The 15,541-nt window shown below is 40.5% G+C and overlaps 1 protein-coding gene across 1 annotated transcript in view; it reads right to left on the reverse strand.

The window, feature by feature from the left end:
• Positions 1-2,343: 2,343 nt before the first annotated feature.
• The window catches only part of MAML3 (mastermind like transcriptional coactivator 3), a 530,175-nt gene continuing 516,977 nt past the window's right edge, over positions 2,344-15,541 (reverse strand). Inside the window, exons 4-5 of the mRNA XM_051967557.1 lie at positions 12,294-12,375; positions 2,344-6,065 (exon numbers count right to left, since the gene is read on the reverse strand). Coding sequence (XP_051823517.1) covers positions 5,068-6,065; positions 12,294-12,375 — 1,080 coding nt within the window. The 3' untranslated portion in view covers positions 2,344-5,067. The remainder of the gene's footprint in view (positions 6,066-12,293; positions 12,376-15,541) is intronic.

A 15,541-nucleotide genomic window follows, 5' to 3' on the forward strand; every position in this document is an offset into this window, starting at 1 on the left:
TTTAAATGAAGCTCCATTGTCCTGATTGAACACCCAGGTTTCGGAGCAGATCTTCAAGGAATTAGATAATTGTGTGGCTCCAGAATTCTATGATGAGTCCTTCTCCAGTGGAGGAAAAGCTCAGAGACTCAGACTGTAGATGGTCTCTTCTGACAAAAGGAGAAGAGAAGGATGATGTTGGTAGAATGATAACTGTACAGTGCCATTGACAAAGCCTGCCATTTGAACTATTAAAAAACAAATTAAAAGATGACATCAGAAGTACAAAAGAGGGCAGTAGGTCCTAGGGCCCATTTCATTGGCCTGCAGGTTTGGGGCTTAGAAAAGGGGCATTTGGTGCAGTTACAGGTCCCTAATTTTTCATTATTTTTCCTCAAGGCTTGGATGAGAGAACCTTTCCCAGCCTCCTTTGCTTATTTGAGTGGTGAACTCCCGTTAATAGCCCAGCATACACGACATACCAGAGCAGAAAAACTTTGTCATGATCATTTAAAATAGCAATTGGCCTATTGACAAATGAAGTGCCTCCTTCACACAGAGGCAGATGCCCCATGAAAACAGACGTGCTGGTTTAAATATATTTCCCTGGGATTCTCTGAAGACAAATAAGATAGCATATGAGAAATCTCTTTGAGGAGCAAAAGTACTCTATTTGCCCAATGTATAGCAATCTTATTTTTCACCAAATATGTATTAATCTGATTAGCGGAAGCATTTGGAGCAAAGTAGGTTTCAGTACTACATGTTTGTAATTTAATGGGGAACTGGGAGAAGGGGGGGACTCTAAGATTTCCCAGAGCTCCAGATTTTTGGCTGGTACTGTCAGCCATTTTTGCCTTGAGTTGATTTAATTTTTCCATTCCCTCTTGTCTCATTTAGATGATTTAGCCCGGGTGACAGAGAGCATGCCCAACTTAATGTCCTCTGCAGCTGTATTTCCCAACCTGTGTGTGTATATCTGGGACTCGCCAATCCTTTGTGAAATGCTCACTGTGGTGTGACAAGCCAGCATTTTAACCCTTCCCCTTTTCTTCCCCCAACACTGTTGTGTGGCCCTACAGTGCTCCTGCTGCAACTCAATCTTCTTGTCCTTCCACAGTCAAATACAATCTTTATAAAGGCCACTTCCAGAACATAACTAGGACGGGGCAAAAAGAGCTTTATTCCAAAATCCCAGGTGTGGAAGGTATTATCACTTAGTCTGTTAGAATAGTTAAAATAAGGGCTGGAAGATGGTGGGCTAAGGTGAGTTTCTTTTCTGTAATAGCCTTCTGTAGATGTTGTCCCAGAATCTGAGTCTTTGTCTTGGAAGATGGCATCTCTTTCTTCAATTATGGTTGAAGATCTCAAATGTGAGACTTACCATTCTGCATACTTTCCCCTTCTCCCATCTTGCCCCCAATAATGATAGTTCCCTCAGGGAGCATTAGAGCAAATTTAGAAATGTAAAAAATTTGTATTGGAATGACAAGATTTGGGAGCCGTTGTTACTAAGTTACCTGATAAATAAATAATGATCCAAAAGAAATCTTAAGAGTTCAATCTTCATCATCTCCATTGACTTTTGGGACAAGTCATGGGACTAGTTCCAACATCGAGGGTAAGATTTCTGCTTTCCAGCTTGGAAAGTTGGAATCCCAGGGAATATCCTAGCTTTAACACTTATTAAGCATTATTACTTTGGTGTTAGGGGAGTCACATTACTATCTTGAGTCTGGGTTTCCTCATTTAGAAACACTTTTGTGGCCTGAGGATTCTACTAATGGAAATTTCCAATGGTACCCAACATTCCCCATTTATGCTTCTTACCCTATTAGGACTCTTTTATACTATACTTCTCCTTTTTACTTTCCATCCAACTCCTGGGGTCCCTTCCTTGCTATCTGTTGATGTCACCGGATCATAGATTTAGTCCTGAAAAGCACCTTCAATGCCACTTAATCCAATCTCCTCATTTTATAGATGAGGAAAAAATTGAGATATTTAAGTGAATTATCTGGGTTCATACAGCTACTGAATATCAGGTGTGAATTCTGAATCCAGCTTTTCCTGATTTCAAGTTTAGCATTCTATCTACCATATCATGCTGCTGCTCCAATCTACCCAGGTAATAAGTGGCAGGACTATCAAGGGAAAGTTACCTATCAATGGGGCAAATGGGCTAATTGTTTTCCCTTGCTATTGCCCTACTCACTTCACCATGCTTGCTCACAGACTTTCCCAATCTGTAAAATGGAGGTGAATGATCCCTTTGCTCCCTACCTTTAGGGATAGTTGTGGGGAAAAGATTTTGTAAACCTTAAATAGGAATTATTCTTATTTTTTAAAAAAAGACACTTTGGATTGGTTCAGGTAACAATCTTTTATTTGCCCTTTTCTTTAAAAGTGGTCTGCCAACATCACTTCATCTCTACATTTCAGAGTTCTGTACAGTTCTCGGAAGGAAATATGCAGTGCTCAATGTACAAGGTAAAAACAGAAAACTAGAAAAATCTGAATAGAATGGAGCCAGTTGCCATCAGGTAATACAGTACAAATTAGTAATCAGATGTAGTTTGAAGTGTAATGCCATTGCAGTGATGATGAGTTAAGGAATGAAATAAAAATACTCTATTTTAAACAAACAGTATATATATATTCATATGTATATATTTTACAGATAGTAGACCCAGTGATATTTGCAGGATTGTAAAAACATATTTACAAATAACATTTTTTTATTTTTAGACATTACATATACATCAGCACCGTAGTAAAAAAAAAAAATAATTAAAATCTACCTCTTGTTTAATTGGTCCCAGTACAGAGTATTCAGAGGAAGCTTTTCAAAGCTGATAGAGCCTCTGTCTTCATCACTCACCTCTAGCTTGCTGACACTGGCATATTGGTTGGCTTCCTGTACCTCTCAGAAAAAGGTGGATGTGTTTTGAGTTCTTCCTCCTTTCTTTCCATAACTTTGTCTCTTTCTAATGCATTCATTTATTTTCTTTTTGGTTTTCATCTATTTTGATTCTTAGTTTCCCTGGTAATGTGGCTTGACCTTTAGGGCTCTTATATCCAGTCCCACAGGGCTCTCCTGCATGAACCAGAGCGGCTCCCACCATGTTCCTCTCGCCAACTTGGAGTCACCGCTAGCTCTGCATCCTCTTCTTGCTACGTGCAGATCCATGCACTGGTTCCTCTCCAGGAGGCAAGCCAAGGGAGGCTTTGGCAGATCATTTCCTCCTATCTTAGTCTTCTACTCAAGCTCTTTCTCTTTGGATTTCTCCCAGCGTGGGTCAGTCTGTACCCCTCTTTCTCCACAGGTATCTGTGGATTTGAATGCTCTTGGCTCTGGCTTTGGGTGAGCTAAAAGCACGTGTATCATCAGGACCAAAGACCAAATTTATTCACTTTTCTCCTTGCTTCCTTCTGTCTAGATTTCTCTTAGGCTGATGGTCCCCGTGATGAAGTGGTAGGAGGGGGAGCAGGGGAATGGGGAAGAAATAAAGGAACACGCAGAAGCTAAATTGTTGGTGCCTTTGGACAGAGTCAGATTGAGAGAATAACCCCAGAGAGAGTAAATACCTGGGATGGTTTAGTAGGGAATATTTAGCTCAACAGGGACCACATCCCCTTTCTAGAAACAACATTTGCCAGACATACTAGTTGACTGCTGCCTTCAAATTCTCAGAAAATTTGTGATCAATCTGCCAAGGAAAAGGCGTCATTGGCAGATGATGCGGGGGATGACTTCTCCCCCAGATGACTGAACCCGGACTAAAGAGTCAGGGACACATTTTAGCAAACTGATCTGAGTGGACCAGAATTCTCCTCCTGAAGGTCCATCCCCATTTGGAGATGTCGGAATTACAGGGCCAGTAGCCTGCAAGTGCTGTCAGACAGTAGAATAGACTTCCATGGCCCCCGTGGTAGTACTGGTAACTATCATACACTTAGAGGCAGGAAATGCCAGAATCCCTTTGCGATATCTGGCAGAGCAGAATCCCTTCTGTCATTCACTTTAGCCATGACAAGGCTCAGTTAAAGGAAGTCGCTTCATTTGGGATACTGGTAAAGAAAAGAAAAGCTGTATGAATTAGGCAATTGGAATCAGGGTTGGGAGTAAGGAACAGGAGAAGTAGAAGCAAAAGGAGGGAGTGGAGGGCCTGAATGACATCTCCAGAGTCCGGCGGATGTCTGTCCATCGCTCCCCTCGTTAGATGCTACACTGTCAGAAGTAGAGATGGGAAAAACTCACTAGATTCATAAGCATTGTACTGGACCCCACAGTAGCTTGGGAAGTCTGGAGTCTTCTAGCTACTAAACAATGGCCACGACCACCGGTCACAACAGTGATGGACTCGTCTTCTAAGGGCTCTTCTCTTTGTATCGCCCGGTTGACACTCTTCCTCCAAGATCACCCGGCTCTCCTTGGGCAGCCTCCGGCAGCCCCGCCTTCGGGATTCTTGAGGTTCGTCATGGGCGTCGGGAGGGGGCCGCTAAGCTCTCTTGGAAACTGCCGCCCGCCCTCCCAAACAGTAGCCTGGAATTCCACCCAGAGTTCAGCATAATTCTGATCCACCAGTGCCCGGCCTGTGCAATCCCCCAGCAGCTTGGATGGGAAGGGGTTCCTCCCCACGGCCTGAGGCTCTGTCTTTTCTGGTGGCCCGAGAAGACCTAGGGATGGACAGACTATGGGACTCCTTGACTTTGGATGGCAGTCCTGCTCAGCTGGGCAGGGGACTGGCAAGTCATCCCTGGAATCAGGAGAATGGTTGTCCCATGGGGCCACAGGCTGGCGTGGATTCTTCCCCCAACCTGTCCCTCTGTCTGTCTCTCTCATACCCAGTAGGCAGGTGCCATGGAGTTGAGATCGCTATATGTGGAAGTTCTGTAAAATGAGGGCTATGGTGGCTGGCAAGCGCCACCTTTAACTTCCACCATCTGCCTGCTACAGTTCAGCTCAATTTGCACAGATTAAAAAAAAAAATAAAAAACAAGGATGGGATGACATCCTGTTTCCTTTTTTTTTTTTTCTTTTTAAACTTTAACCTCTGGAGTTTTGGCTCTCAGGGTCCCCTGTGATTAGGGATTGCCAAATAACTCATCAAGCTCTTGCATCCATTCGTCCCCGGGCCCTCCTTTGATGATGGAGTCCACCAGGTCGGCGCCTTCTGCTAGGCTGGGGAAAGAGCCCCCAGCTCCTTCGCTGCTGTAATTATAAGGGAGATCCTGGGCTGGATTCCGATCATAAGCCTGGCCCTGGCTGCTGGGGGCAAAGCTGCCGCTCTGCATCGGCGGCTGGCCAGGAGGCTGGCTGAATCCCGGCATGCCGGGGACGCCCTGGCCCATGCCCGGCATGACCATCTGCCTCGTTTGGGCGTTCCCTTGCTGCCCGGGAAGGGATGACATCATCTGCCGACCCATGGCGGTCGGGTTGAGAGCTCTCACGGCGCCAGTGGTGTCCACGACCGACTGGCTCATCCCCTGCGGGAAATGCTGCTTGGTCAGCCGAGGCTGTCCAGCCTGCATGGGGTACGTGGTTCCATTGTTGAATGGACCCAGATCTCCACTAGTCCTCCCGGGCATTCCCTGCAAGCTCCTCTGCTGCCAGTTTTGTGCTCCTTGCTGGACAGTCCCCATGATGCTCTGAAGTCTCGGAGGGCCTTGGGGCCTGGGCAGGGCCTGTCCCACGGGTCCCTTCATCTGTTGATGCTGTTGGGGGATGCTTGAGTTCACCAGCATGCTCTGACTGAACCCACTCACCATGCCGACTCCTTGAGCGGCTGCCGGCTGCCTCGGGCCTTGGGCCTGGCCGTGGCTCATGCCCAGGGCACTTTGGTTCGGGTGCTGGAGCATCTGGCTCATCCCTGCGCTCATGTTGTACATTCCTGGTTGGCTGGTGGGGGGGTTGCTGTAAGGGGCCATTCCGAGCTCGGACTGAGCTGCTGCGGAGGGCATGGCCCCGGGGTTCTGGGAAGGTCCCATTCCCATCATGCCGGCACTCTGGGCCATCATCCGGGAAGCTCTCATGTTCTGGAGAGCTGCCTGGTTCCTCACGGCCGCCATCTCCTGGGGAGAACCTGCAAAGGAAAGAAAAAGACCCAATGCTTATTTTTTTTTCCCAAACAAAACTATACACCTAAGCCAAACAGACTGAGAGAATAAGTCATTTATGAGTTGGACTGCATCTCCTTCTCATCTCTGCCTCTTAGAATCCCTGTTTTCTTCCAAGGTTCAGTACCTTCCTACCCAATTATTCTTTTGATGCCCTAGTTGTTAGTGCATTCCTACCCTTCCCCCCCATGAATATATATATTATATGTATATAATATATATATATATATACATGTATATATAGATAGATAGATATAGATATAGATATATAAAACAAAGTCAATATACATTGCTCCTTAGTCCCTAAACAGTTCTTTGATTTAGTTTTCCAGCAATAAACTTCCAAATTCTAAAAACAGTCATATATAAATTAGCTCTGGGAAACAATGTGCCGCAGCCATAAATCTGTACTGTCTTTGTCTCTTCTTAAGTAATTTTGTCTGAGGGGCTGCTTTTCTCTCAGGTACCTTTAGAACTGTCGATATCGCTGCTTTCATCTATATTTTTCACACAAATATCTTTCTTCTCCCCTTTTCAGTAAGTAAATAAGGTGTTTTCCAAGGCATTTTCCATAAGAAAGGGACACTACATATACATTTATTTATCTGGGTAGCTGCTGCTTCTCCTTGCCCTTTCTTCCCCTGTCCTGGGAGAATGTAAACTCCTCTTTGTTTTTGGACTTTTTTTTTCTGTTTGTACTTAGAACAATACCTAGTCCATAGTAGGATCTTAATAACTGGTCATTGAATGAATGGATGAATGAATGAAGTATTCTCAGAAATCTTCCATTTTCCAAGCGCATCACATTTACTTTTGGTATGGAGACATTCCCTTTTATGAAAGGATCAGTTTCCTGACCGTACTTTCATTAGAACTCATAATGTAATGTGTTTTTTCCCCTCACTAAGAAAGCCCCCAGCTCCTTGGGAACAAGAGCTCCTTCATCTCCCGAGCTACCTTAAGTGAGAACTGCTGATCATACTACATATTCAATTTGTGGGGTGGAACACAGTTCAGCAGAGAATAAAAACTAATTTCTATAAAGACCTCAACAGTTTTGGAAGGGTTAAAGATCGTCCTCTCCTGTTTTCCAAGATGCTCCTCTGATCTATGGGAATTTGGGGGATACGCTTTCAGAGTTTCCACATATTTTTGACTTGGTGCCTCTTCACGCGTCAGAGAAATGTGATCCAGAGCCAGAACTACCTTCACTCACTCTGCAACTTCTTAGATGTTCTGCTCTGGCTCCATCCATTGTTTACATAAGGGATGACCATTTCTCTGTACACCTCTAATGGGGTTTTAATGAGATCTATCAACCCCAAGTCATGTAGTCCAAATGAACCACATACGGGCCCTTCTTTCTGGTTTTCAAGAAGTTTTCAAACAAGGAAGGGACGATAGGGACAATGGACTTAGGAGACCAATGTTTTAATAGCTTGGGAATGAAGTACCAATGGATTTTTCTATGTCTTTGCTACTGATTAAGTCTATGAGAAAAAAGAAAAACTGTTTTTCTTGCCCATTTAAAGAAAAGGCAGCCTCTCAGCCAATCAATACAATCAGTAAATTTTATTCCACCTTAAAACAGTGATGAGAAAGTAGATGAGGGATAGTATAACCTTGAAATCCAGAACCTTGAGGGAAAGGGGAGTGGGTTTTTTTTTTCTTATCGATTTCTGAACAACAAATATGCTTCTAGTTTTACTGGTTTTATTTAAGTGACATAATTATGGGAATTTTTTTTATCATGCTATATTTATTTGGTTTAGGGGGTTAATATCATTCTAAACTGAACAATGGAAAAGATTCTGGGAGTAAAGTCTGACTGAGCTCTGGTTATTTTCACCTTGGGGGATCAATAAGTTAAGTAAAATGTTAAAGCAAATCAAGGGTTTCTGTTTCAACACTAGAGGACAATGTATACTGCAACTTTGTGGTGTGGCACAGTAAAAGGCATGTACGATGGCACTGTGGGAAGAGTACTTGCCTAGTCAGGAAGGTGGCGGTTCAAATCTCATCTCCGACACCTAATTATGGTAGGAGCTTGAGCAGCTCTCGCAACAACTATCTTTATGTAAAAATCAGGGATAAAATATCTGTCAATGCTGAAAAATTACCCATGCATATATCTTGTAAATAAAAAGCTATAAAAAAGAAACCAAAGCTGTCTAAAGTAATATGAAAAATGATCTGAATCATTATTTACAAATAAATACAAATTAAAAGAAAAAAACTCAAATAAAAGAAAATATACAAAACACTGTCAGTTATGTTTTTCTTCAGCGTAGGGCTATGGTATCAAATTTAAATGCAAACAGATCTCTGCTTGCCCATATTTACTTAGAAAACCACAAGTTAACATTATCTAGGTTGTATTGTGTTTTTATTTATTTTGCTAAACATTTTCTCAATATGATTTCATCTGAGTCAGGCTGCAAACCTCTAGCATACATAGTGTAGAAACTCTCCATCAATGTCGATCAGTAAATATTCTGTACTTGAGAGTCTTAAAAGAGTTAACTGGGGACAAGATTAAGTGACCTGATGAACCAGATATGTGTCTTGAACATGGCACTCTCAGAATCCAAGGTCTGTCCCTTACTGACTACAGCATGCTGGCTCTCTCAGGTCTCGTCCAATTATTTCCCCATGAAGGCTTATGCTATTGACACTAGGAATCGTGCCAGCCACATGGACGATCTGATTAACTGGGAACAAATGGGTCATTGAGATGGCTGAAAAATCCCAAATTGACTGGAAAAACAAAATGGCCCATCCTGTCCATCATTCTGGGGCTGATTCATAGACCTACTTTGGATAAATATGGGATAGTTGTACTAGAGACAGATGCAAGGGCCTACCTCAACGCTCTGTAATTTAGGACCAAGGCCATTGGCAAGGATGCTTTTCCAGCGCCTATGGATTTTCAAGCCCTATTACTAATTATATGCAATTTAAGATTACTTGCTTTTATCCAATTCAGGATTGCTTCCATAGAATAGGTCTTAGAATTTCAGTCCTAACCAACTACTATTTTTCAAAATGTAGCATAATTAATTGCACTATCTACATGTAGAAGAAATGTTATTTTTAAATCAGCTGCATATTTGCCCATTAGAATTATTTATTCTTCTTGTTGTATGCCTGTAGTAATTTTAAATGTTCAGAGAAAGCGAGATGAAAGAAAATGTCCCTCCAAAGATTAGCTTTATTCTTCACTTGATTAGGATGTATGTTGGGCAATGGGCCTCTTTTATAGCTGAACACGCAGGTATTATCCTGAAAAATTGTGGTCGATTTAATTTTACTGTTTTCTGGCTAATAGCCCAATGTCAAAGCCAATTCTTCCATATTCAGCCAGAGTCAATAACGTGCCAGTTGTTTCTAAAAGGGCGCTGTTCTATCTTCCCTCCGGGAGGAGTTCATATTTGTGAAAAATAACCATTTCCCCATGGGCATATAACATTGCCGAGGGGCATAGGACTCAATAAGAGAGAGAAAGACAGTCATTAGGTCCTTTGAAAAGAAGAGTGTTAAAAGTATGGAGGAGGAACAGTCTGGGAGCTATTTCTGACAGGCCTTCTCAGGAAGGACAATGTTTCTTTATCTATCAATCTGATATTCTCCCAGATGTGTAACATCAGCATAGTAGCAGTGTTTGTCAAAGACATGAAAAATATGGAAAAGACTAAAAGCTATATAGTCTTGCATCAAGTAGCTGAGAAATCCTAATGTTTTCTTGCCTTTTTAGCCCATGTAGAGTTTTACTACATATCCATAATATGTGATTTGGGATTATAGAAAAGTGCAGAGGAGTGAGTTGAAAGATCCTGAACCAAAAGTTTAGGGAGAAAAGAAAGTCCTTTAAGGGACATCTCTAAAAATGCAGAACATGTTTTCTCTCCTGGTTGTCAAATGTGGCTCGGTCATCCAATGAAATCAGGAATTAACACATCACATGCCTTAAAAACAGCTCAGCAAGGACTACCGGCTTAACCAAATTATTTTCCCTCTAATACAGTACAAGAGGCAGCACAGCGTAGTGGGAAGAGGGATAGATTTGAGTGCTCTGACCATATACCGGCTGGGTGACCAAAGCCAAATTAATTAACCTTTCTGGGTCATCATGGGTCCCATCCCAGGAAATTCTTTACATAGATGAAATCATAAATTCAGATCAGTGTCACCTCCAAATATAGTCTAAAGAGGCATATGTGTATGTATGAATGGTGGGGGAGAAGGGGCACTAGAAACCATATTCTGAATAGAGATAGACGCTAGACCTGTGATCTTATTGGTGCAGGGAGTTCTCCATGAGGGAATTCCTCTGCCAGGGCTGCTCAGCATTCTCTTTGCAACTGATAATCCTAAAGAATTGCTGCCTCGAGCACCACGGGGTTAAGTGATCGATCTGAAATGACTCATCAATATGGATTTAGGAGCGTGGCCTGAATTGAGGTATTTCTGATTCCAGAATCACCTCTCTAGCCACTACACTGTGCTGTGTCTTGTAAGAAGAGTTATGAAGAACTAACTTGCCATTTTAAAAAATACTACTTCACAGAATGCTAGGGTTGATTTTGTGACTAGAATCCTAGTGAATTTTCCTGATTACAAAGACTGAAAGTGCCCAAAGTGATGAGTAGGCAGGTCAGATAGGGATGGTGATGGTGGAGTCAGAGAGCATCTCTGTCAAAATATGGCTCTTTTTACCAAAGAGAGTCTTTGGATCTTAGAATCGCAGAGTTAAAAGAGGGATCTTTAGAGCCTCCTTAATCTCAGCCATGTCCAAAAAGGAAGCCATTAGGTAATATCTATAACAAATATTTATCTAAATTCCACCAGAAGATCTCCATCACAGGGGAAATCAATACTTTCAAGGAAGCCCATTCTTTTTTTGGATAGCTCTAGCTGCTTAACCTCCCTTTTGTTCCCTCTGAGGCCAAGAAGAATATGTCTAATCTCTCTTTCACACTTTCAAATATTTAAGGACAGATTTTTCTACCTCCAGAATTATTCTTTCTCTAGCTAAACACCCCAATTCAATCTTCTTATGTACGACACTCTCTAGTCCCCTTGCTGGGTATCAGGATCCCTGATTTCACTGAGATATTTGTCATATTGTGCAAATAGAGCTTGTTAGGATTGCTGCTACTTTTCCCCTGCTGATACCCCCAATTAAATTGCAGTGGTAATTCCTATTTGGAGGAGAGGAAGAGTCTGTTTAAGCCTTGTTGTCTTCCCTTGTACCACCTTAGAAACTCGTACCAGGAAATTAGATGAGGAACAGACAAATGACTACACTTTTCAAGCTTACACAATCCTATAAATTTCTTTTTTATGTACACTTATTTATACAATTATCATGCTCTTCAAGAAAAATTGGATCAAAAAAGGAAAATAAAATGAGAAAGAAATAAAATGCAAGCAAACGACAACAAAAAAAGTGAAAATGCTATGTTGTGGTCCACTATCAGTCCCCACAGTCTCTCTCTGGATGTAAATGGCTCTCATCATCACAAGATCATTGGAACTGGCCTGGATCATCTCCTTGTTGAAAAGAACCACATCCATCAGAATTGATCATCACATAATTTTATTGTTGCCATGTGCAATGATCCCCTGGTTCTGCTCATTTCACTCAGCATCAGTTCCTGTAAGTCTCTCCAGGCCTCCCTGAAATCATCCTGCTGATCATTTCTTATAGAACAATAATATTCCATAACATCCATGTACCATAACTTAACCAGCCATTCTCCAGCTGATGGGCATCCACTCAGCTTCCAGTTTCTTGCCACTACAAAAAGGGCTGCCACAAACATTCTAGCCCATGTGCAACCCTCTAAATTTCAGAAGGATGTTAAATGTTCTCTTTGTTCCTTTTAGGGTGATGATTAAAAAGATTCATCAAGTCTGGGATGTTCAAATTGGCCCTTAATGATCCACAGTGACTGGGGTAGCTACAAATTGGAGCTTTTCTGCTGTTGTATGAATTCTGACCTCCCACCTAGCATCAAATTCAAGGAAGCAAAGAGAACAGTGGGATAGGATTTGTTCCCAAGGTTGGTAAGATGATCAGAACATTACATGGAAAAATGTGACATGGAAGGTATTATTGGTTCTGGCTCCATACCGACACTCTTCCCAGGAGGGCAGGGGAAGCACAGCAAACTGCCACGCTCAGGTCTTACCTTGAAACTGATTGACCTGCTGTACTGAATAAGGAGTCCGCTGCTGGAGATGCTGCCGGGGCATATGAGACTGCTGTAACTGCTGGATTGGAAAGAAGGCAAGAAAAGGAAAGAGGGCAAGAGAGGGAAATGGAATCAGAGAAGGAAGGGAAAAGAGAAAGAGGGAAACATCAATACAGAATTAATATTTAATTAATTAGCAATCAGTAACTAATTGATAATAATTAGCATGTGTAACTTTGAATCGAGACAATGTGGTATCATGGAAAAGGTATTGTAAAGAGAACCAGAATTCTAGGTTCAAAGTCCAGCTCTGTTACTTATTACCTCTGTGATCTTGGAAAAGTAATTTCCAATGAAACAACTTTCAATATCCAGGTAAGTCTGGGATCTGACTGATGCAGGTACTTTCCCCAGAGAGGCAGATTAGTGTCTTGTAAGAAGACCATGTAGGACTGCCAAGTGTATGTGTCTCTTCTCCATGTCTAATCACAAATCTGTCTCTGTGGATCTACCCAACACTGGGGGCCTTCCTTGAGTTCTCTTGACATCATGTGATTACCAGAAAAGGAAGTGGTTCCTTATGCACATTCACACATGATTGGTTTATCTTTTTCTCCCTTTCTGTTTATTATATTTATTTTCTTTCTTTCCTTCCTTCCTTCCTTCCTTTCTCTTTCTTTCTTTCACTTTCCGTTTATTATATTTCCTTCCTTCCTTCCTTCTCTTTCTTTCTTCTTTCTTTCTTTCTTTCTTCTTTCTTTCTTCTTTCTTTCTTCTTTCTTTCTTTCTTTCTTTCTTTCTTTCTTCTTTCTTCTTTCTTTTTCTTTCTTTCTTTCTTTCTTTCTTTCTTTCTTTCTGGTTTATCTTTTTCTCCCTTTCTGTTGATTATATTTTCTTTCCTTCTTTCCTTCTTCTTTCTTTCTGGTTTATCTTTTTCTCCCTTTCTGTTGATTATATTTTCTTTCCTTCTTTCCTCCTTCTTCTTTCTTTCTGGTTTATCTTTTTCTCCCTTTCTGTTGATTATATTTTCTTTCCTTCTTTCCTCCTTCTTTCTTTCTGGTTTATCTTTTTCTCCCTTTCTGTTTATTATATTTTCTTTCTTCCTTCCTTCCTTCCTTCCTTCCTTCCTTCCTTCCTTCCTTCCTTCCTTCCTTCCTTCCTTCCTCTTTCTTTCTTTCTTTCTTTCTGGTTTATCTTTTTCTCCTTTCTGTTGATTATATTTCCTTCCTTCCTTCCTTCCTTCCTTCCTTCTTCTTTCTTTTTCTTTCTTTCTTTCTTTCTTTCTTTCTTTCTTTCTTTCTTTCTTTCTTTCTTTTTCTTTCTTTCTTTCTTTCTTTCTTTCTTTCTTTCTTTCTTTCTTCTTTCTTTCTTTCTTTCTTTCTTTCTTTCTTCTTTCTTTCTTTCTTTTTCTTTCTTTCTTTCTTTCTTTCTTTCTTTCTTTCTGGTTTATCTTTTTCTCCCTTTCTGTTGATTATATTTTCTTTCCTTCTTTCCTTCTTCTTTCTTTCTGGTTTATCTTTTTCTCCCTTTCTGTTGATTATATTTTCTTTCCTTCTTTCCTCCTTCTTCTTTCTTTCTGGTTTATCTTTTTCTCCCTTTCTGTTGATTATATTTTCTTTCCTTCTTTCCTCCTTCTTTCTTTCTGGTTTATCTTTTTCTCCCTTTCTGTTTATTATATTTTCTTTCTTCCTTCCTTCCTTCCTTCCTTCCTTCCTTCCTTCCTTCCTTCCTTCCTTCCTTCCTTCCTTCCTCTTTCTTTCTTTCTTTCTTTCTGGTTTATCTTTTTCTCCTTTCTGTTGATTATATTTCCTTCCTTCCTTCCTTCCTTCCTTCCTTCTTCTTTCTTTTTCTTTCTTTCTTTCTTTCTTTCTTTCTTTCTTTCTTTCTTTCTTTCTTTCTTTTTCTTTCTTTCTTTCTTTCTTTCTTTCTTTCTTTCTTTCTTTCTTCTTTCTTTCTTTCTTTCTTTCTTTCTTTCTTCTTTCTTTCTTTCTTTTTCTTTCTTTCTTTCTTTCTTTCTTTCTTTCTTTCTGGTTTATCTTTTTCTCCCTTTCTGTTGATTATATTTTCTTTCCTTCTTTCCTTCTTCTTTCTTTCTGGTTTATCTTTTTCTCCCTTTCTGTTGATTATATTTTCTTTCCTTCTTTCCTCCTTCTTCTTTCTTTCTGGTTTATCTTTTTCTCCCTTTCTGTTGATTATATTTTCTTTCCTTCTTTCCTTCCTTCTTCTTTCTTTCTGGTTTATCTTTTTCTCCCTTTCTGTTTATTATATTTTCTTTCTTTCCTTCCTTCCTTCCTTCTTCCTTCCTTCCTTCCTTCCTTCCTTCCTTCCTCTTTCTTTCTTTCTTTCTTTTTTTCTGGTTTATCTTTTTCTCCCTTTCTGTTTATTATATTTTCTTTCCTTCCTTCCTTCCTTCCTTCCTTCCTTCTTCCTTCCTTCCTTCCTTCCTTCCTTCCTTCCTTCCTTCCTTCCTTTTTCTTTCTTTCTTCTTTCTTTCTTTCTTTCTTTCTTTCTTTCTTTCTTTCTTCTTTCTTTCTTTCTTTCTTTCTTTCTTCTTTCTTTCTTTCTTTCTTTCTTTCGCCAGATTTGAACTCAGGTCCGCCTGACTTCAGGACTGCTCTATCCACTACACCACTTAGCTGCTCTAGTTTATTATATTTCTTAGTAGATATATTTCATACCACTCTTTGCATATGATTCCTCATTTGTCCGAGAATGTAGCCTTTTTATACCCCCTGCATTATTTTTTGGATGATCCTTGCCTTCTAATTCTTTGGAAGCTATAGACTTTTATGACTCACAGTCAGATACCATCAGAAGAATATTGATGTTGAAAAGAAAGGACCTTTGCTTCAGAAGGAAGCTTAAGGTCATTAAAAGAATTTCCCAAGATTCAATATAGTCTATTTTCCTCCTACTCTGTTCTGATCCCAGCTCATTGTCCCTGCTTGATATTTAACATGTATGTACTGATAGATAAACTCAAAAAGTTCTCCATCCAACTGCATGTCAAGATCCTAGCTTAATGGTTCTCAAAGTATGGTCTAGAGAATTCTGGGAATCTCCGAAACCCTTTTAGAGGGTCTACAAATTCAAAAATATTTTTTATTTCCAATATGGTAAATATCTATAAATATAACCCAGATAAACAAAAATGCTTTGGAGAGATCCTTAATAATTTTTAATAGGATAAAGATACTGAAAACAAAAGTTTGAGAACCACTGATCTAGATAATGAGAAATCTGCT

The sequence above is a fragment of the Antechinus flavipes genome, chromosome 6 (assembly GCF_016432865.1).
Source record: "Antechinus flavipes isolate AdamAnt ecotype Samford, QLD, Australia chromosome 6, AdamAnt_v2, whole genome shotgun sequence".
In the NCBI taxonomy this organism is placed as follows: domain Eukaryota; kingdom Metazoa; phylum Chordata; class Mammalia; order Dasyuromorphia; family Dasyuridae; genus Antechinus; species Antechinus flavipes.